This window comes from Ambystoma mexicanum, chromosome 11 (assembly GCF_040938575.1).
Source record: "Ambystoma mexicanum isolate Mex_15411 chromosome 11, UKY_AmexF1_1, whole genome shotgun sequence".
NCBI lineage: Eukaryota > Metazoa > Chordata > Amphibia > Caudata > Ambystomatidae > Ambystoma > Ambystoma mexicanum.
The window spans coordinates 12,197,383-12,218,834 of record NC_090934.1 but is presented as its reverse complement, the minus strand read 5'-3'; the positions used below and the strand labels follow the sequence as shown (position 1 = coordinate 12,218,834).

General features: G+C 50.7%; 1 protein-coding gene across 2 annotated transcripts in view; it reads left to right on the top strand.

Annotated features, from left to right (window-relative positions):
- The first annotated feature begins 1,290 nt into the window (after positions 1–1,290).
- Positions 1,291–21,452, top strand: part of MFSD2A (MFSD2 lysolipid transporter A, lysophospholipid) — a 225,534-nt gene continuing 205,372 nt past the window's right edge. Inside the window, exon 1 of one of the 2 annotated variants that reach the window (XM_069622397.1) lies at positions 1,291–1,989. In XM_069622397.1, the coding sequence (XP_069478498.1) occupies positions 1,906–1,989 (84 nt within the window). In that variant the 5' untranslated portion in view covers positions 1,291–1,905. The remainder of the gene's footprint in view (positions 1,990–21,452) is intronic. The other variant, XM_069622396.1, reaches the window with a different exon arrangement.

Below are 21,452 nucleotides of genomic sequence, written 5' to 3'. Positions count from 1 at the left end.
AAGCAATTATCAGATGGGATATAAGCAGTGGTATATTTCCAGGGTATGGTACGAGAAAGGCTGCCAGGGGAAGGAAGTGGGTGTATAAAAGCGGGACTGGGTGAGGGTATGTGGACTTTTCAAGGTTCGCAAATGTCCGTCTGCATATTTCCATCCTCGAAAGTTGATGCTGGATGATGGCTGGGGGAGGACGAGTGGTTGCTGCCCTGGATGCCCGTGGCATAGTAGCAAGCACTGGGTGCAGCAGTGATGGGGCTGTTGGGGCGTGACCCCAGCCGAGTGGACAGGGAACAGACCATAAAGACTGCCTGTGACCAGGTTATGGTGGGCAGACGTCAGCGCACCACAGTTAGAGGGGTGGCCCAGGAGAGCCCTCGTGTTGAGCGACTGTGTGCCAGAGTGAGCAAGAGCCACTCCCAGGTCTTGTGGTCTTGCCAAGCCTACCACTGTTCCCCATGGTCGAGCACCCTGAGACCTGCTATGAAACGAAGGGCATGGGGTGGGGGGAGGGGTAGCTCACTAGACTGATAGCTGGCTGGGGGGGGGGGGTTATTTCATATTTCTCGCCTCTTGCCTCTCACATTTGAACACCCACTTACCCATAACTTCCAAGTGGGTCCCATGGCAAGTGGGTGCCATGGCATGTGTGACACCTTGAGCCAAGCCCGGCTTTTGACTTTGCATGTGTGACTTGTAGGCCCACACTTCTAATGACACCACACTACATGAGTCATCGTGCAAAGTGAAAAGCCCAGACTGGTCCATGACATGGGATACTTGGAAACTGTACTCACCTCTCCTCACCCCTCATTGAATATAGCTACCACCAAGCGGCCAAGTGACACTCTCCAACCGCCGGCAAGGCTTTGCTTTCTGGGACTTGTAGTATCGTGTTCGCCCCTGCCCCTAGGCCTGCAGGTTGCAGTATGCAGTGTGCCATTGGTTGAAGACGTCACACGTGGCACTGGCCACTTGACAGCTCTGATGAAGGCTCATGAATGGGGTGCGTGCGGCGGTGGGTGGGGTGTGTAAGCGTGTGATGGGGCGTGAGAGTTGTGTATATCGGGCGCTCTATGCGGTGCGGGCTCAGCACCGCATGCATTGTGTGGTGCCGGCGGCGTGCAGACTGTGTCAATGGTGGGCGTGTGGAGGGGTGTGTCCGACTCGGCCTCTGGTTGGCTGTGTCAGTTGCACGAGCTGCTCCTTTCTCAGCTGCTGCTGACGTGCATGGGGTGAGTGAGTGAGGGAGGGAGTGTGTGTGTGTGATGGGGGGGGGGGTGTGCACGCATGCCCGGGAGGCGGGGCCTAATTCAATTCTCAGGAGGTGGCCAGATAGCGGCTCAGTCAGTACGAACCGAGGAGAGCGGGAACAGGAGGTACCAGGGACCCCACTCAGTGACACGGCCACCCTGACTGAAGGGACCCCGAGAGGGAGATAGAAGCTCCCCCCCCCTGAGACGCCCAGAGAGAGAACCAGGGACCCCCAAGGGGAAACAGAAGCCCCCTCTGAGACGCCCGGAGAGAGAACCAGAGACCCCCAAGGGGAAACAGAAGCCCCCTCTGAGACGCCCGGAGAGAGAACCAGAGACCCCCAAGGGGAAACAGAAGCCCCCTCTGAGACGCCTGGAGAGAGAACCAGAGACCCCCAGACACCCCGAGAGGGCGATAGAAACACCTTCTGACGCGTCCGGAGAGAGACCCAGAGAGTGGAACTCAAAGACCACAGAGTGAGCTTCTGGGACCCCCCAGGAGTGGACCTGGCAACCCCCGGGCGGAGCTTCTTAGCTAGAGCCCCATATTACCCCCACCCCGCCGAGGGAGACCGAGACGCCGTGGAGTGACCGCCAAAGACATTCGGAGAGTGCAGTAAAAAGGCCGCCGGAGTGACCCCGAGACAGCCTCGGCATGGCCCGCGGGGAGGGGGCGGAAAGCGCCTCGTCTGTGGTGCTTCTGAAGCCGGGAATAACGGAGGAACCCCGAGTCCGAGAGGTAAGGTGCAGGGGTGCGGGATATATATCACCCTGAAGTCCCCAACGCCCCACCCTGCAGAGGTGGGAATGCTCGGTGGTGGGAAGTGTCTCGTTTGCGCTTCTTGGCGCTGGTCTGGGGAAAGGGGTGCACTGCTGGCGTTTTGGGGTGGTCATGTGCTTATGGTCCGGGTGGAGAGTGGTGGATTCAGGCTACCTGGGGGCGGGGGTGGGCATTAGCTGACGCTACGCGTGTGCGTTACACTGTTTCACACACGGTGTGTGGTGACTCCGCGTGCCGGTGTGGAATGCATTGTGTCCGGGACGTGGATGTCATTAAGTCAAACTGCCTTAAAGGGGCCGCAGCCGCGGCCCACCCTTCACCTTGATGGTCTGGGGGGCCGCCTGGTCTCAGGCCACGATCCCGCCTGACCCCTCCGGCGGCACGGCCTCCACCTGCCCTGGGCCTGAGGGGTGGGAGGTTCCCTGCATGGAGGCCGGGGTGTGTGCGGACAAAAGCCGGTTCCGGGGCCGCTCCCGGGGCCGCTCCCGGGGCCGCTCCCCGCTCCCAGCCAGGGAGGAAGCGGCGCTGATATAAATACACGGCGTGTTTCGCAGGCAGCGCGTGTCACTCAGGGCGTGGGGGTGCACACAAGCCACCCCAGGGCCAGCTGCAGGACCCTTGCTCGTGCACCATGGACAGTGCCCGACCAGCACTGCTACCCCGCTGCCATCCTCGGTGCCCACTCACTCACCATGGACAGCAGCTGGGACCCTCGCCCACCCAGACGCGCGGCTCCTCCAGCACAGGACTAGCGCTGCCCACCCAGTCTATAACCCTGGTGTCAGTGTCCTCCAGCACCCTGGGTGCCCATCACTACCCTGTGAGTCTATAACCCTGGTGCCAGTGTCCTCCAGCACCCTGGGTGCCCATCACTACCCTGTGAGTCTATAACCCTAGTACCAGTGTCCTCCATCACCCTGGGTGCCCATCACTACCCTGTGAGTCTATAACCCTAGTACCAGTGTCCTCCAGCACCCTGGGTGCCCATCACTACCCTGTGAGTCTATAACCCTAGTACCAGTGTCCTCCATCACCCTGGGTGCCCATCACTACCCTGTGAGTCTATAACCCTAGTACCAGTGTCCTCCAGCACCCTGGGTGCCCACCCACTACCCCACAAGTCTATAACCCTGGTGCCAGTGTCCTCCGGCCACCCTGGGTGCCCACCCACTACCCCACAAGTCTATAACCCTGGTGCCAGTGTCTCCCAGCCACCCTGGGTGCCTACCCACTACCCCACAAGTCTATAACCCTGGTGCCAGTGTCCTCCGGCCACCCTGGGTGCCCACCCACTACCCCACAAGTCTATAACCCTGGTGCCAGTGTCTCCCAGCCACCCTGGGTGCCTACCCACTACCCCACAAGTCTATAACCCTGGTGCCAGTGTCCTCCAGCACCCTGGGTGCCCACCCACTACCCCCCGAGTTTATAACCCTAGTACCAGTGTCCTCCAGCACCCCGGGTGCCCACCCACTACCCTGTGAGTTTATAACCCTAGTACCAGTGTCCTCCAGCACCCTGGGTGCCCACCCACTACCATGTGAGTTTATAACCCTAGTACCAGTGTCCTCCGACCACCCTGGGTGCCCACCCACTACCCCACGAGTCTGTGACTCTGGTGCCAGTCTCCTCCGGCCACCCTGGGTGCCCACCCACCATGCGCCAGAGCTGGTATCAGGTAATATTATTCCCACCAATAATATCGCCATATATAGAGTCGCAGGGAAACGGCATCGGGTTGCTCACAACCTCCATCAAAGGGTCTCTGCACCCGCCCCAGGCGAAGTCCTACAGAGTCAGTGCCTGGCCACTATGGACAGTAGCAACCCCAGGACCGGTGCCTCCGCCACGTGTTCCTACCCCCACTTCCCACGCCTGGCACCAGTGTCCGCACACGATGCAGGGCCACTACTTTTACTTTTCTTGACAAGTCATAAGATATAAAAGACCTTTGAATACAAAGCCTTGACATATTGCAACACACAAGCAGTCGAATGATATCATTAAAAATAACGAGAGTCGAGCTGCGTGTTCATATGTTGGACATCCCATGTTCAGGCCAGTCAGGGGATCCATGTGAGACTCGTTCCTCTGTGATCCAGAGCGCCCCTGCAGCTGGTGTCCTGGCTGCCCACGGCCCTGTGCCAGGAGTCGTGCGTGGGTCCGCACACGTGCGCTCGCACACGCCCTTCTCACGCCCCCAGGACAGGCCACGCGACGCGCGCTCTGCACATGGCTGGAGTGTCCCATCCTTACTGGAGCGAATGCACCTCTGCGGCCAGTGTAAGGGTTACAGTAACTGGGGAGCCTGCACCCTCTGGTGTGGGCTGGAAGCGGAGATCCCAGCGGTGTGACCCCTAGGCTCGCATTGGAAGGTTGTGTTCCTCCACTCAAGTACAAAGACTCACCTAACCTTTGCTGGGACTTCACCATCAAGTACACTTTCCCAGCGAAGCCCCCACGTAGTGAGACCACAGCTCATGAAACCTGCAAAGTCCCTGTCGGGACACACGTTGACCACCCTAGGGCTCCCTTCTTGATCCTAGACTGGATGCCGTCTCAGTCCCCTTCTCTCACGTAGGCCACCCTAGGGCTCCTTCCAGATCCAAGACTGGATGCCGTCCCAGTCCTCTTCTCTCACGTAGGCCACCCTAGGGCTCCTTCCAGATCCAAGACCGGATGCCGTCCCAGTCCTCTTCTCTCACGTAGGCCACCCTAGGGCTCCTTCCAGATCCAAGACTGGGTGCAGTCCCAGTCCCCTTCTCTCACGTAGGCCACCCTAGGGCTCCTTCCAGATCCAAGACTGGATGCCGTCCCAGTCCTCTTCTCTCACGTAGGCCACCCTAGGGCTCCTTCCAGATCCAAGACTGGGTGCAGTCCCAGTCCCCTTCTCTCACGTAGGCCACCCTAGGTGTCCTTCCAGATCCTAGACTGGATGCCGTCCCAGTCCTCTTCTCTCACGTTGGCCACCCTAGGGCTCCTTCCAGATCCTAGACTGGATGCCGTCTCAGTCCACTTCTCTCACGTAGGCCACCCTAGGGCTCCTTCTAGACCCTAGACTGGATGCCGTCCCAGTCCTCTTCTCTCACGTAGGCCACCCTAGGGCTCCTTCCAGATCCTAGACTGGATGCCGTCTCAGTCCACTTCTCTCACATCGGCCACCCTAGGTGTCCTTCCAGATCCTAGACTGGATGCCGTCTCAGTCCCCTTCTCTCACGTAGGCCACCCTAGGGCTCCTTCCAGATCCTAGACTGGATGCCGTCTCAGTCCCCTTCTCTCACGTAGGCCACCCTAGGGCTCCTTCCAGATCCAAGACTGGATGCCGTCCCAGTCCTCTTCTCTCACGTAGGCCACCCTAGGGCTCCTTCCAGATCCTAGACTGGATGCCGTCTCAGTCCACTTCTCTCACGAGGCCACCCTAGGGCTCCCTTCCAGACCCTAGACTGGATGCCATCCCCGTCCACTTCTCTGGAGACATGGTTTGCCTCCAGCCAGTACTGAAGGGACAGGCTGAGTCTGCACTAATCCACTTCAATGGTCCTGAGTTTTGGGCTGCCTTGCTCTTAATTTGCTGAAATGGGGGTATCTAATTATTCCGAGATATTGAAGTTTGGACGGTGGGTCCAGAGCAGTGCCTTGAACCATCCGAGCAGACGCGTGTGGCCCTGGGCCAAACAGTCAGGTTATTCTTGGGGTCGACAGTCCAGTCCTGGGCGATTTTTGCATCGATTAATGCATGGCAACCAGTTTGTGACCTCATTTCCAATCTTACAGGGTGCAAGGCCTCGGGGTCCAGGAAATGAATCCAATCGCACGAGTAGAGATTGAAGAGAGGGGGAGAGGGGGGGGGTCTAAAAGCAACCCCGTGGGACACCCTCGAGGTAGGTAGGGGCTCCCGACAGTCTCGCCGGCCCTGTTCATCTGTGTATTTGGATTTTAGTTCAACCCACGAGTGGACACTGGCAACGCTGTCAAATCTATGGCCAAGATGCACGGGGCACCTTCCATGGCACAGATGCCCTCATGAAGGCCACTGGTCAGTGTATTGCCCCCTCCCGAGACCAAGGCCGCGAGCGCGCTACTGCCGGTATCTAGCCAGGTAGATCCGATCTATCCCCTCACCAATACATGGGCATCATGATGGCATCACCCCAGCTGTGCGGGAGCGTGCCAGATGCCAGGGCAAGTACCACGACATCACTTCTCACAAGCGGGTGCCTGGGTCCCCAGGGATCTCAAAAGACCAGGCCAGAGACACGCGACCCTAGGGGGGGGGCAAGCCGCCTCGCCCCGCCCGCCTCGGTGAAGCTACGCCGGCGTGTGTAGGGTAGTCCAGTGTCATGAGCTTGCTCTGCTTTCCGGCGTCTGCTGCTCTGTTGGCGTTGGCAGTTCAGATCCCTGGGTAGGCCTGTTTCCCTCCCACCCCCTCAGTGAAGCCACGTTGGTGTGTGCATATTGGCGTTGGCAGTTCAGATGCCTGAGTAGGTCTCAGGACCCGCCTTTTCTATTTTATTTGTTTACTCTTATCAGTGAGGCATAAGTGGGTCTTTAAGACCGTGCCAACCTCTGTGCCATGATGGCACACATACCCAGCCACGAGACACTGCACCCACACCAGAACAAAAGCCCACGCACGGCTCATACCCCAGGACGAATGCGGCCAATGGTCCTGGGAGCTGTCCGTGGCTAATGGCCATGGATTAGGTAGTGGAGTTGGCAGCTGGGCACTGTGAGGGTAGTAGTGTTGGGAGCCAATAACTGGTGGAGACCGCAGATCGAGGTGGGTTGGAACTAAAGCGTATGGCGTTCCCTTACTTTTTTGCTTAATCTACCATCTTCTCCATCCAAATTTCAATCATTGGAACTGATCTCGGATGGTAAAAGACGATGAAAGGTCCCCTGCTGGGATTTGAACCCGTGTCTCCCCCTGGTGGAGGCAGTGTATTAAGAGTGAGCAGTGGTGCCGGCGCGGTGCATGGTAGGTGGGCAGTGGTTGCGGTGCACGGTGGATGGCCAGGGGTCCCGACCCGGTGCATGGTGGGTGGACCCTAGCCCAAGCAAGTGTGAGTAGGTATCTTGGCTAGTGGGTGGACACTGGCGTGCATGCAAGACTGGTAGTCCCGGGGTGTGCGGGCTGTGCATGCAGGTGGCCACTGCTGCCAGGGCAGGTGCTGGAGATGGGCTGTCCGTTGGGCATGAGTTCTGGTGTAGGCACTGGTCTGGGCATGGCAGCTGGCACTGGGTCTTGGAGTGGGGGCATGGGTGCCGCATTTGTCCTGGGGTATGAGCCGTGCGTGGGCTTTTGTTCTGGTGTGGGTGCAGTGTCTCGTGGCTGGGTATGTGTGCCATCATGGCACAGAGGTTGGCACGGTCTTAAAGACCCACTTATGCCTCACTGATAAGAGTAAACAAATAAAATCGAAAAGGCGGGTCTTGAGACCTACTCAGGCATCTGAACTGCCAACGCCAATATGCACACACCAACGCAGGACCTTCCTTCTATCCACAGAGGGTCATTGGAGACTAATCCTATCTCTGTACACACCCGTAACCACCCACACATTGCACTGAAGTGGAAACGCAGCCTGTATCTAATGTGCAGAATCTGTGGTCAGTCCGTTCCTTCCCCAGCCCTCTACCCAACTCTGCTCCATTCTCACTCTGACCTCTAATAAACCAGGCTAACCTTTGCCCAGACAGTGGTGTAAGGAACTCATGGTGGCAACAGTGAAGACAGACAACAGTGATCACAGTCCAAGGGTGTTTATTAAACTGTAAATGTAGGATGGAAAAAACGCTTAACCTAAATCTAAGATGGGAACAAACGTTGACCATCAAATGAAAAATAAGGCTGTCCTAGTGGTGTCTTGCCAAAGTAAAAAGGCCTACATTAAGAAAACCTATTGCCAAATCCTTACAACTAATTATAGAAAGCTTTTGGGATAGGGTTTTAAATAAAGAATGAAGTCTTCACAAATAATAAGTCAGGATGTGATTGTCGGGGGTTTCCCTTCCCATGTTTTCAGCACGGGACAAGGTGGGCCTCCTGAGCACAGCACGAGCAGACAGTCCTGCTACAGCTATTGGGTTCTTCGATGGTTAGTCTCTCTTCAATAAAAAGTCTCTGGCCTCGAGGGCCTGATGGCTTTAACAAACACAAATGTTCCGTTCCTCACATGGCTTTGGGTGACGGCTTCAGCCCTGGGTTCCCCTCTTCTGGGCGCAGACCCCTTACAAGTCGTATTCGACAAGAGTTAAACATTTCCTTTCTCACTGAACTTTGGGTGGTAAATTTCCACCCCGGATCTCCCTCCTCTGGGTTCAGACCCGTTATTCGACAAAACAGTTCTTTGTGGACATCCCTCCACCGTGTTCTCTTGCCAACCTTTATAACACAATGGGCATGCGCTCACTTCACAAGTGGGATTCATTTCCCTTTAGTTATGCAATCCTCTGCCGGTTACAGACTTTTGACAAGACCCTCATATGAGCACTTTGCCCCCCCCCCCTTCTGGTTACTGTAGTTCAAATGCAGGGTAATCGCCTCACGTTTCTCAAGTGAACACCCACGTTGTTTGATTCGGCTCTGCTGGCTTTCCCCTTTTCTTATATCACCAGTTCTTTGTTCATTCAAAGTTCAATTAGCTGCTGATACTTTCCTTCAAAACAGTCGAGTTTCTTTATCGGCTCTCTCCTCGACTCACCGGCTGTGATGAGCTGATTTGCTTTCTTGCTTGTAGAGTCAAGGCCGGTACCATTGGGCCATGCGTGTCTCATCGGCTTGGCTGTCAGCGGAGGAGACGCTCGGGTACCGTTGACATCTGCTGAAACACAGGCTGGCTATTGTCAGCAGTCTTGCATTTCCTTCCCTTGAGGCTTCACGGGTCTCTGTCGATAAGGGCAAGGTCATTTCTCCCCTTGGTATCCTCTCGACTTGCGCCGTCTTTCGCCTTCTCTTGAACTGCCGTGCTGAGTTAGATCTCACGTCGTGTGGTGTCCCTTGCTCGTAGTTACCACTGTAATGCTCCACCTTTATCACTGCAGGGAAGGGAAAGGGCCGTCTATGTGTGTGTGTGGTTCTGATCAATTGCCTAACTTTGCCTGACTCTTGTAATGGGACATGTCAAGTAAATGGCTCTTGTGTTAGTCCGTTGTTTTTCTTGTTGTGCGAAAGTGTTCTCATCAGAAAAGGGGGGGGGCAGTGTTTTGGAATATCCTATGTAGTAGGCCGGGGAAAGGGTGTCTAAAGAAGGGGGGATACTGCATCTCACCCATCGGTGTCCTGCTCCCACTCCCCAAGGACCCCCTCAGCCCCCCATCCAGGTGATCCTCCCGCACAGGTCCACCCCCAGGAACTGCATCCAAAAACGATGGGCGTGTCCTGGTCCCCTGGATGACCGATCCCCAGGGACTAGATAGGGAGACTCCATCCGTTTTCTCACATTTCCCTAGGTGACCCTCTGTCTCGCAAAATACATTCTAAACCGGTGTATGTGCCTACAAGTAAGACCAACTATGGTGTTCCTCCATCTGCCTCCCTGTGCTGCAAGACCCCACTTTATTAGAATGGTGCAAGAACAAAACCATTATTAAAATGGGAACGAAGTTGCAAAGATGTTCACAAAAATCGTGGCTGTAAAATGTAATGGCTGTCGTTGCAAATTTGAGGAATTACCGCCAAACTCGCTTCCAACTGCTTGGTCCATGGGATTTTACCAGTGATGGTAACGATTTTGGTGCTACTTTAAATCCGCCAGTTATTGGTCTTTTCGGTGGAGGATTAAGCTCCAGCATGTGGATGGAGGCACGTCCTGCACTTTAGGGCCTAACATAAAAATCGAATATGCACTTACTGCATCGCCGACCTGGTAAGGAGACCTAATGTCTTTTATAAAATGCACTTTGCATGGTACAAGCACTTCTCACCCTACCTGCGCTCCACGTTTAATGAACAAAGTGTGAATGTTGCATATTGCTGCCTGTGCATAGACATGGTGCCCGTTTATTTTCTGTTTCTACAAGGTTCTCTGATTTGTCAAAGTACATCTGAGTAACTGGATCCAGTAGAAGCCACCTGAGATGTCTGGCCGTTTTTAGTATTTTCGCTCTGCTGCTTCGTGCTGTTTACCTGAAGGCAGGGAGCTGTGAAGGGTCAGAATGAGGATGCAGGCACTCGGGACACGTTTCATGATCTTTAATAGAAGTCATTTCACATGGCCTAACTTTCCCTATCTCTATGGGTAGTGCTGCATATGTTACTAAGGCGTCCAGCCATCTTTATATTCATCAGTTTCAGATTTACCTTTGCCTCATAACTTCCACTGGGACGAGCTGCATGCACAGTAGTAAGATTCCCTCTCTCGTACCCTTCGACTGTAAATGAGAACGTCTTTGCGAGCCATCGTTCCTCAGTTTCTCTCTTGCTCCGTCCCGCTGTTGGTTTATTTTCATCTGCATTTCTTCCTCTGGTTTTCTCTTTTCCTCGCATTGTCTGTGTTCTGCTGAGGCACCGGGCACCTTGCCGATGTATGTTTACGGTGGTATCAGTAATGGTTGGTGGAATGGCAGTCCACCGCAGATCCTTCGTGGTCTTGCCACCACCTTCGTCTGGGCTGCTGCCCTTTCTGTTTTTATTTTTGTATTTATATGGTTCATATATAACCTAACGTACAACACATTACAAATTCAATTCCTCAATACCTCCTGCCCTTTCGGCTTCTCACACTGGGGATTCGCCGGGGCTCCGACATATCCCTGTTCAGTATAGTGCGCGTTTGAAACTCCTTGGCTTCCCGGCTCACGCCTGCTTCCCATTGTACTCTAGCACCTTGAAGCATCTGTGTGCTAGATGGAATTACCAATAAAATATCTCAGACCAAATAACTGGACAGATTCGAAGGAGATGGTAAAATACTGTTTTAATCTCAACAAAGTAAGCTGAGCGAATAAACACTCAATCAAGTTGATTCATGCAAGATCACAATGTCTTTTTGATCATACTTAGTTTATATAATACTAGATGCGTCATCTATGACATCATCCTACGTTGAAAAATTCCATTGAGGTGTGGTATTGGATTAGGGGAATATTTCTACCTATCGAATATATACACGTTAGACCCTCATTGGAGGTCTCTTATCTGTAACATACACCCTGAGCTACAATTATACGCGTGGTGTAAGACACTCGTTATAGCAGAGAATGTGGCAGTGGAATAATACTTTGCAACGTTGAATGTAAAAGTGCATGGCAGGCTTTTCTGATTGGTTGGCAACCCAACTCCAATCTTGGAGATTCGACTCGCAGCACGTACATAGAAATGAAACCCAGATGCTTGGAGATATGTCAGCTTTCCTTTTGTTTTCCCAATTAGGCCACCCTCTCTCATCGGTAGGCCTCATGCCAGTGTCTTCTGTTTGAAGACTGACCTTACCAGTCTGCACTTGCTCGGGACATTCGAGGGAGTGTAGGTACACCATTATCTTAGCTTCAGACTTAATAAATAGCCCTTGTTTGTGAGCTCTTCATCACGTCTTACAAGACCATGGAATTGTCCATTCAGCAGTACTTTTAACACCATTTGATTCAATTCTGCTGGATGCAGTTGCTCCTTTTAGCCTTTAGAGACTTGCTTTTAATTGTCCAATACTTGGCACCAGTAAATGTTATCGTTCCTCCTAATCTTTGGAAGATTGTTCTTGTGCATGGTCTGCTCGTACACTCCCTTTGTGCTTTTTCTCCATCTCTCGAAATGGCATCCTTGGTTCCAAGCCAATGTACTCCTCTACTTTGCAAGAAAAACAGCTTCTTCCTCATCTTTCCACTTTAAGATCCTGGGCTCGTATTTTGAGATAGCTGCGTTGATTGACGTGAGCCATCCATCTTCTTGTAATGATTGTCCTAAATGTTGACTATATATCTCTATAAGCAAACTTCTATATGTTCTTCCTACCTTGCGTTACGGCGTATTTACTGTTCTTGACCAGTGAGTCACTTCATTCTTCTGTGTTCATGGTTACTTTATCTTCAGGTGTGCGTTTCTCTTAGTGCTTCAGTTACATCGCCATCCTTAAGTATTTACACATCGTTTCAGCATAGGTTCTTATATCTCCTTTAGGACTCTTTACTGTTATTAGACGTTGTTTAACGTAAGTCCATGTGGCGCACCATTTTATCCAGGACTGCTTTTCGACAATTCGGCAAGGGCCCTTCTTCCTGGTCGTTTTTTTTTTTCCCCACTGTTTCTACATAAGGATATCTTCTGAATGGCTGCCTGAGTGCATGTCGTCTTTTATATAATCGACGTGGTGTGGACATGTTGCATAACCTTGTACATGGGTTCCCAAGTGTGGCTCCTCTTCTGTTATTCCAATAAGACTGGAGTTTGGGGGCAGCGACTAGGGAGAATGCATCCACTTGCTCCTCTACATCCTTCTCCTGGTGTTACGTAAGTCGGGACGTCCCTTGTCTGCGTATGGTTTCCTCTCTGTCGTTCGAGTACACATTATTCAACGTACTCGTAGAGTGCATGGGATACTTCGATTTAACGGGACATGTATGTGATAATGACATGCAAGTGTTTCTTTGTCCCAGTCCTGTCTAAAAGTCTCTGGCATTTTACAGCATCCCATGTGGCCAGAGTGGTGTTGGTTTCACACTTTGGTCGCGTTACCCTGTGTATTTTCCCTCTCGGTTCTTTCTGTACCTTTTATCTTGGTTCCTGTTGAGGAGGGAGATGTGTTGTGTTTTGCGTTCCCTGCTTTGGTCCTGCATGGATGCTTTCCTGAGAGAATGCCTGTTGGAATGTTATGCCTGTGTAATGTTGTGGTGTGAGTGCTCTGTAATCTCCATGAAGGTCAGTTGGAGTGAAGCAGCCTGTGAGAGAGGAGGCCGGTGGCTTTCTTCTGTGTACCTTCCTACTTAGTTACCCTTGGACTTACCTGCTGTATAGATCTTTACTGCACAAGTTCCAGTGACAAGATCTATAGAACAGTGTGAGGGTGCAGCAGTGAAAGACGGTGTGTGATAAGTGCATGGATGCATCACAATCTACAAGTGCAACATTAGGCGCACATGAGAATGCGTCTTTGTGAAGCAGCTTCCTGTTGCTGGGAAAGATCTTTTTTTTCTTTCTAGTAATTGATACAATGCTCTGAACGCATCTTCCATGCGAGGCTCTGCATTTTAGTCAAATGCCTCCCTCTAAAATTGTCCCTTTGAACCGATTTGCTCTTGGTAATTTAACCATCAGGATAAGAAATAAGTACTAGTGGGCTTTCCCTGCACACTCTGTGGATACCTTTTGGCTGGCACTTTTTATAGGACCGAAATGGATCCAGTGGTCCTGATGAATGTGTTCCACTCTCAAGATTGCCGAAACGTGTATGCTTTTCCTCGACCACATTGAATTGATTAGACAGCGCAGAGGCTGAATAGTCGAGCTAGAACAAACTGAGTGCAAATGTTGCAGATTAAACTGTGTTTGATAACATTAGATCATTTCACTGGAATGCATTTAAAAAAAAATATTTTCGAGTTTTTACATAACCTTCAAAAACTTTGAAATATTTGAAAGTCTCTTAATTTTGTCATTGTACAAGGCCTTTACATTGTTTTTGATTTGGTGCACTTAATGATTTAGTGATGTGTAATTTCTGATGCACTTGATTTTACCAATGGACTTGTACTTGACATCTATAAAAATATATGCATGTTTTTATTTATTTATTGGTGTTTATGGTTAATACAAACCTTTACACTTAACAGTGAAATTACATGATTGCACACATCAAGACAAGTGTTAAAACGATCATCTCATACTTTAAAATATTAACAGGTTAAAATCTTAATTTCATATCTAATACTGAGCGCTGTCTTTATCTAAAATTACCTATAAAGCGAAGATTCAATACCTAACATATCGAGTTAGTATCTACTCCCTGCATCCTTCCCCGTCTATACGTGTCTATGTAATGAATTCTTCATAAGCTATTTTCAAATCTTATTTTACTAATTGTTTCCTATTAACTTAAATCGTGTTTTGTTTTGTCGGTCTTTTAATATGGACGTTTGTCTAAATGAAGTATGTTCTACTGGTTATTTAGCATTTGGGGGTGGGGGGGTTGAGAGCAAGCGCAGAAGTCTGTCCATGTGTTGTCTGTCCTTTTTGTGTAATGTGGCATCTATGGAACTGACTCCGTCTATGATGACTAGTGTAATATAGGGTGCCCCCATCTGTGAACTAGTAATTCTGTTATGGGGTGCAACCACCAGGCTGTAAACAGATCATCTATGGAAGCAGCCCTGGTTCATGGCCGCCTTTTGTTGCCATGGCAACCTAAGGACGCAGCCTAACTGCCACCGGCAGTCTGTTTGCGGGATGGCCATGCCTCTGGGTGCAGTCATGTGTGGGCCCAACAGCCGTCTCTTTTGGTACGAGTTTTTACCCTGAGGCAGTCGCTACCACTCTGTGCTAGCGACACCGGCACTTGTCTGTAGAGTGGTGTAGTGTGCCAGGTCTGCCAGTAGTGAAACACCCAGTTATGGCTTTTGTGTGGGAATCGCAGAGGCATTTGCAGCCCCACTACTTTTCATACTAACCGGCCACCAGTGATAGCATCTGCAAAATGGCGCAAGTACATGGGCATATAACAGCAGTGCCTTGCAATTGCCTGTTGACTACCTATACACAAGTCAAAACGGACGGCTTTGCCATTGCTTGTTTTTGACAGGCTTTCAGTGAAGGACATGCATACCGCTTATGCATGAGTGGCTGAAGATACACTTGGTAAAGACATTATTATTACACTAGTAGAGCACTTACAGCTCCATTAGACCACTCTCACAAGACTGTGTTGTGCTGTAAGTGTCTCCCAGTGTTATTTCAAAGTGTGTTGTTTCTGGTTGATAAAGCTAGCTCAAACCGGAGGGTGTGTTTTGGTGTGGATGCAAATGGCCACAGGGATTAGCATGGCCATGGGCAGTCAATGGGAGGGTAAAGAACCAAACGGCATCTAAAACTGTGTCCCTCCCTCCTCCTCCTCCTATTTACCTCCAACTGCACTCCAATGCAATAGTTTTGGCTAATAGGTGGCGCTTTAGCACCACTTAATAGCCAGAAACTAAAAAGCAGCAGAAATGAGGAGACATGTTAAATGCACGTGGAAGCCACTGAAGCAGCCCACAGATGAGACCACTTCATAGATTTCACGCCCTTGTTCCTAGAGAGATGTATTCTTCAACGCTTTCTAGCGGTCTTTCTTTAAATTCTCTGCTACTGGCTCAAGATAAAGTTTCTGGCAAATCACGATGTTTGGAGACGAGTATGCAAACAGCTACAAGTAGCAAAAGACGATCTTAAAACCAGGCGGCAACTTGGCGGCGGCTCCAGTTGAACAGGTTGGAGAGTAGGTAGTGTTCAGTGCTAAAAACCTTTATTTTACGATCTCAAGTAAAGTGCCGGTCCTTTTGCACTTTGCAAGTTAGAATCCCGCAGCAAGGTTAAGTTAGCCTTTCCTCCTTCCAAGGTCAATGGAGACTTTGCTTTCCTCCTTTCGGAGGATGATGGAGACTGCTTTCCTCCTTCCAAGGTCGCTGGAGACTCGGCCTTTCCTCCTTTGGGAGGTCGCTGGAGACTTGGCCTTTCCTCCTTTGGGAGGTCGCTGGAGACTCGGCCTTTCCTCCTTTGGGAGGTCGCTGGAGACTCGGCCTTTCCTCCTTTGGGAGGTCGCTGGAGACTCGGCCTTTCCTCCTTTGGGAGGTCGCTGGAGACTGGGCCTTTCCTCCTTTGAGAGGTCGATGGAAACTTGGTCTCTCCTCCTGTGGCGTTTAATCACAGCCTAAACAAATATATCTGAAATAACCACTGGTGAATGAAAAGCCTACCTTTACACTTCAATGCTGATAATCGTGCCTAGCAAATATCAATACAGGTATTTCTGCACTTGACACAAGGAACATTATAACATGGAAGAAAATGTCATTGCAGCACTTTAAAAATGTCACTTTCAAAATGCCCCATTGAAGAAACAAATGCATACTGGAAGTGCAACACAAAGAGAATACCCTGATTCAAAAATGCATTTCACCATAACCCGAAAGATGCTTCAATAAGTAAAATGTGCCCCTGAGAACAGAAGGCAACAATTGAAAAGGCTATTTTGTTTTCATGGGTCACATGTAAATCTCATTTAGGCCCAAGACAGACTAATATTTTTGTTGTTGGGCAGAATGTTGAAGTGCCTCCCCCAACTGTAGGCCTTTTGGCTCCTTATCTGGAAGGGTGATCTTTGTGAAGCTGACACACACCTAGTATTTAGGACGGGCTGATGGACAACAGTACTGGCTTCGGTGGGTGAATGCTTGCAAATAAAGCATCTTGGATCAAAATGATGGTAGACTCAAGATCACCAGGACCAAATGGCAGATAACAGCATGGCCTCATAACATCACAGGGCAGAGGTGGACTATCTTCTGCAGGATAAGAATCTCTTCAGCCCATTATCTTTCGAAGGAGAAAAGGCTCATGTTTTTAACCCAGCCTGATTCAACATTGCAGCCCGCAGACTCTGAACCACGTGGTTTCAAAGAAATTAAACTAAGAAATAGGAACTGTGATGGGAAACTAAATATGATATATGTTACTTATGTGGTCATTGACTTTCATTGCAAATGTTGTAATAATTTGCAGACCGAGATACTTAGACTGGTGATAGATATCATTTTTAAGCTGATTTCAAAGCAGTGGTAATGATATGATTGTCATTCATGTGCGATTTCGCGAATTTTAGTTACCACTTAAAATGTGTTTTTAGGTTTCCTGAAAATGGTCTGAATCTAAAAAATGTCAAGGTGGTGGCTTGTTAAATTAGTTATCTGGATATTAAATTTCATATTCATAACTATGCTTTTATGTGTAAAGGGCAAATAATTACATTGCACGTGCCAATGCCACATGGTGCAAACACAAGAATCATTACATCTGGTTTGCCAGAAGTTGCTGAATTTATATATGTATATATTGTTCCAGGTAAATGGAAAATAAAAATAGTTATGTTGTGACTTTTTGAGTGAGAGAACTTTGCTAGGTGGGTTCCTCCTTGCTATCAACTCCACTATAGAACTATCCTATCTGCAGGGAGGGGTTGGCTCTTGGGAGGTGGAAGAGAAAATGATCCTCCAATCGGAAGGTTAGCACCAATAAACTGGCCCTTTCTAATTGTAATAATTGGAGGTGTGATTTATACATTCAAAAGCACTTGCTGTATGCAAGAAGGGTTCAGACAAGGGGAACAAGCTGCTAAAACCATCCTCGTGGGAGAGCTGCACGCATCTTCCAGATTTTTGCCCTTAAATCCACCTGGAGACATCCTGAGATAGCTGCCTGACATCTTGGGTGGAGAGGCCTTCACATTGAGAGGCCTTAAACTTTGCATGGGAAAGAGAGCAACTGGGGAGCCAACAGCAGACTAGGCCCTGACCCTTAAGGAGAAGCCAGATGAGGGGTGAAAGCTGGCTACCATCTCCGACTGTAGTGACCAGACCCCGTGCTGTCCGAAGTGGACCTTGGCTGTCTTCCCCAAGAGCCCCACAGCAGAGGTCCCATGTAAGTAAAATTGATCCATTTGAAACCAAGTATGTGGGTGGTGGGGTCTGCCTGCCTTAATATCTTACCTTCATAGTGGGTAGGTGGGGAGGGGGGGATTGTGTAGACCCTTGGCATATTTGACTGTATATTAATTTAATTTACTCCCAAATAGATTGAGGCAGGGGGGCGCTTGGAAGAGTTTGAAACTCCCACCTTCTTTACTAGCGGCAATACTGTTAGTCACATAAAGTAATTAGGGTGACCTGGCCACAAAAATGAAATTTCTAATTATCACCTTTCCCAAACCTTGCCTTTAAAACAAAAAGGTGTTTGCTCCACTCCTTAAAGATTGTATGTGAACAAAAGGAGCACCCTCGGCCCCAAATGAAATGGCCCCACTCCCTAGACCTGACCTTTAAACAGAGGGGTGCTGCATATTGCTGATGCATGGGCTTTGGTGCTGGGGTAGAGGTGCTTTAAGTGAAACTAGTGTCCTTTCCAGTGAACGATACACACTCTCTCCTGAGTGTGTGGAAGTGACCCTGAGAGCAGACCGATTTTAGTTGGTTGGTGGGAGAAAAGGGGCCAGGTTGTGATTTGCCACGTGCATTTGTCCATGTCTGTTTCCAAAACTGCAAGCATTTTAAAGTGTGAAGGAAATTAAACATAGGACTACATGTACCATGTGTGGAGTGTTCCCATGTTAAAACTGTCAGCAGGTACTATTTGCCTGTTTTTGTAGTTGAAGCTTTGTTGTCTGCCACAGAGAAGGTGGTGTGTAGAATTAAGTAGAGTTATTATTCATTGAGCGTAATACTTCTATATTCTTTCTATACCCCGTATTGGTTCTTGGCTCACTTTTAGCACCCGGGGGGTGGGGGGGGGGGGATTTACATGGCTCTACATGAGTTGTTAATCGGGCTAGCGCCAAACTCAACCGACTCATCGTGGGGCTCCTTGATTGGGGGAGGAGCTCCGCAGGTTAAGGGTGGTCTCTCAATATATCGCTACACTCCTTTCAGAGGTTGATCAAGACTTGGCTTTTCCTCCTTCCGAGGTCTGTTAACACCTGTTAGCACAGCATTTAGAATCGGGAGGAGCCTGCCATGCGCCCCTACATGAATACAAATAACTTTAATTATTATAATAAAAAGTTTGTGTCCTCATTTAACATCCCTTTCTAGTTCTGAAAACTGTCAACCCCCTGGGCCCTGCAGCTCGTGTTGGCATGTGCACACAAACGTCCACATATTGTCGCAAAGACCTTTCCAGCGCCGGGAATGCCCCTGTGCCACTGATTGGCAGGAGTCCTGAGAGTGTTGCTATATCCCACTCAGTGGGTTCTGGCCACCAGGGTGATGGGTCAATGTTTCTATTCCCTGTAACCTGACCTAGTGCCTTTCACACTGTGGGGCTGGCCCTCCTAGTGGGTCACAAAGAATGTGCAGGGGGACAGGGAGCATGAGGCTTTTAACAAGGGGATTACAGTGTTTTCTTTTAATAGAAAATATAATCAATTCTAGCTTTAGCAGAAACTATATGTTTACTTAGGTGGAGGTCTGCTGCAAAAATATTAAACTGCCACACTTGCTGGGTTGCGCCGCCCTGCAATGGCCGTAGCGGAGACCGGTCCTGGACCTTTCTTGTCTCTTCATTATCCCTGATCCTAATATGAAGGTAACCTGTTAATGTAATGCTGCTCCTCACACGTCTGCTCCAGGCCATAAGTGCCCCCCTACCCTTTCTGTCCACCACTTCCTGTCCCGCGCTAGCTCCAGGAAGTGTTCTGTGTGACGAGGCCAGCCCTATTTCACTCCCACGACTCTACGCCTTTGGAAGTCTGCTTGGAATAAAAGGGCATGTTTCAGTGGGGTGAGAAGTGGTTCTCTCTTTCTGGCCACTGATGGATAAGTGGCCTTATTTTACAGGAGTATAACGCTCAATCCTCTCTCCTCGCAGAGTGGTGCCACTTGCACCATGGACAGAGTTTGGGCCTTTCAACTTTTTCAAATGAAAGGGGCCTCGAGCCTCGGAGGGGCCCCCAGCTACTGCCCCCATGTTGCTGTTAAGAAATCTTACAACACGGCAATGTATTCCTTTATATGATACGTTCTGGGACTTTGAATGTGCGCTTTGCGGCCCTTACCTCACAAGCTGCGTTTGCTGGAGCCTTTCTGGGCATCCCTTCTCTTGGGGTATGCCAAGTCTTCGCACCCTGTTACTCCACATCAGCCACTCGCTGACCAGTGATTTATAGCTTTTCAGTGGGCGTTCAATGTTTCAGCTTCCTGCTGGCTGGCTATCTGGCGATAACTGCCAGCTATTAACCCCTGGCTTTATTACTTTGTCTGCATTATATGCATCCGGCAGGTGCCTCAGACTGGTTTCACTCTAAGGAAGGGGATGAGGGTTGGGGGGAGCAACCATGTTGATGAAATGTGTCCCCACCAGCGACACACCTCATGCTTGAGGGGCAGCGTATGGGGTATTCCTGGTGAACGTGCCCAGGCCATGGGAGCCCTAATGCTTGTGAGGGGCAGTGTATGGGGTATTCCTGGTGAACGTGCCCACGCCATGGGAACCCTAATGCTTGTGAGGGGCAGCGTATGGGGTATTCCTGGTGAACGTGCCCACGCCATGGGAGCCCTTTATGCTTGTGAGGGGAGGCGTATGGGGTATTCCTGGTGAACGTGCCCAGGCCATGGGAGCCCTAATGCTTGTGAGGGGCGGCGTATGGGGTATTCCTGGTGAACGTGCCCACGCCATGGGAGCCCTTTATGCTTGTGAGGGGAGGCGTATGGGGTATTCCTGGTGAACGTGCCCAGGCCATGGGAGCCCTAATGCTTGTGAGGGGCAGCGTATGGGGTATTCCTGGTGAACGTGCCCAGGCCATGGGAGCCCTAATGCTTGTGAGGGGCAGCGTATGGGATATTCCTGGTGAACGTGCCCCGGCCATCGGAGCCCTAATGCTTGTGAGGGGCAGCGTATGGGGCATTCCTGGTGAACGTGCCCAGGCCATCGGAGCCCTAATGCTTGTGAGGGGCAGTGTATGGGGTATTCCTGGTGAACGTGCCCAGGCCATGGGAGCCCTAATGCTTGTGAGGGGCAGCGTATGGGGTATTCCTGGTGAACGTGCCCAGGCCATGGGAGCCCTAATGCTTGTGAGGGGCAGCGTATGGGATATTCCTGGTGAACGTGCCCAGGCCATGGGAGCCCTAATGCTTGTGAGGGGCAGCGTATGGGGTATTCCTGGTGAACGTGCCCAGGCCATGGGAGCCCTAATGCTTGTGAGGGGCAGCGTATGCGGTATTCCTGGTGAACGTGCCCAAGCCAGGGGAGCCCTAATGCTTGTGAGGGGCAGCGTATGGGGTATTCCTGGTGAACGTGCCCAGGCCATCGGAGCCCTAATGCTTGTGAGGGACAGCGTATGGGGTATTCCTGGTGAACGTGCCCAGACCATGGGAGCCCTTATGCTTGTGAGGGGCAGCGTATGGGGTATTCCTGGTGAACTTGCCCACACCATGGGAGCCCTAATGCTTGTGAGGGGTATTCCTGGTGAACGTGCCCAGGCCATGGGAGCCCTAATGCTTGTGAGGGGCAGCGTATTGGGTATTCCTGGTGAACGTGCCCACACCATGAGAGCCCTAATGCTTGTGAGGGGCAGCGTATGGGGTATTCCTGGTGAACGTGCCCAGGCCATGGGAGCCCTAATGCTTGTGAGGGGCAGCGTATGGGGTGTTCCTGGTGAACGTGCCCACACCATGGGAGCCCTAATGCTTGTGAGGGGCAGCGTATGGGGTATTCCTGGTGAACGTGCCCAGGCCATGGGAGCCCT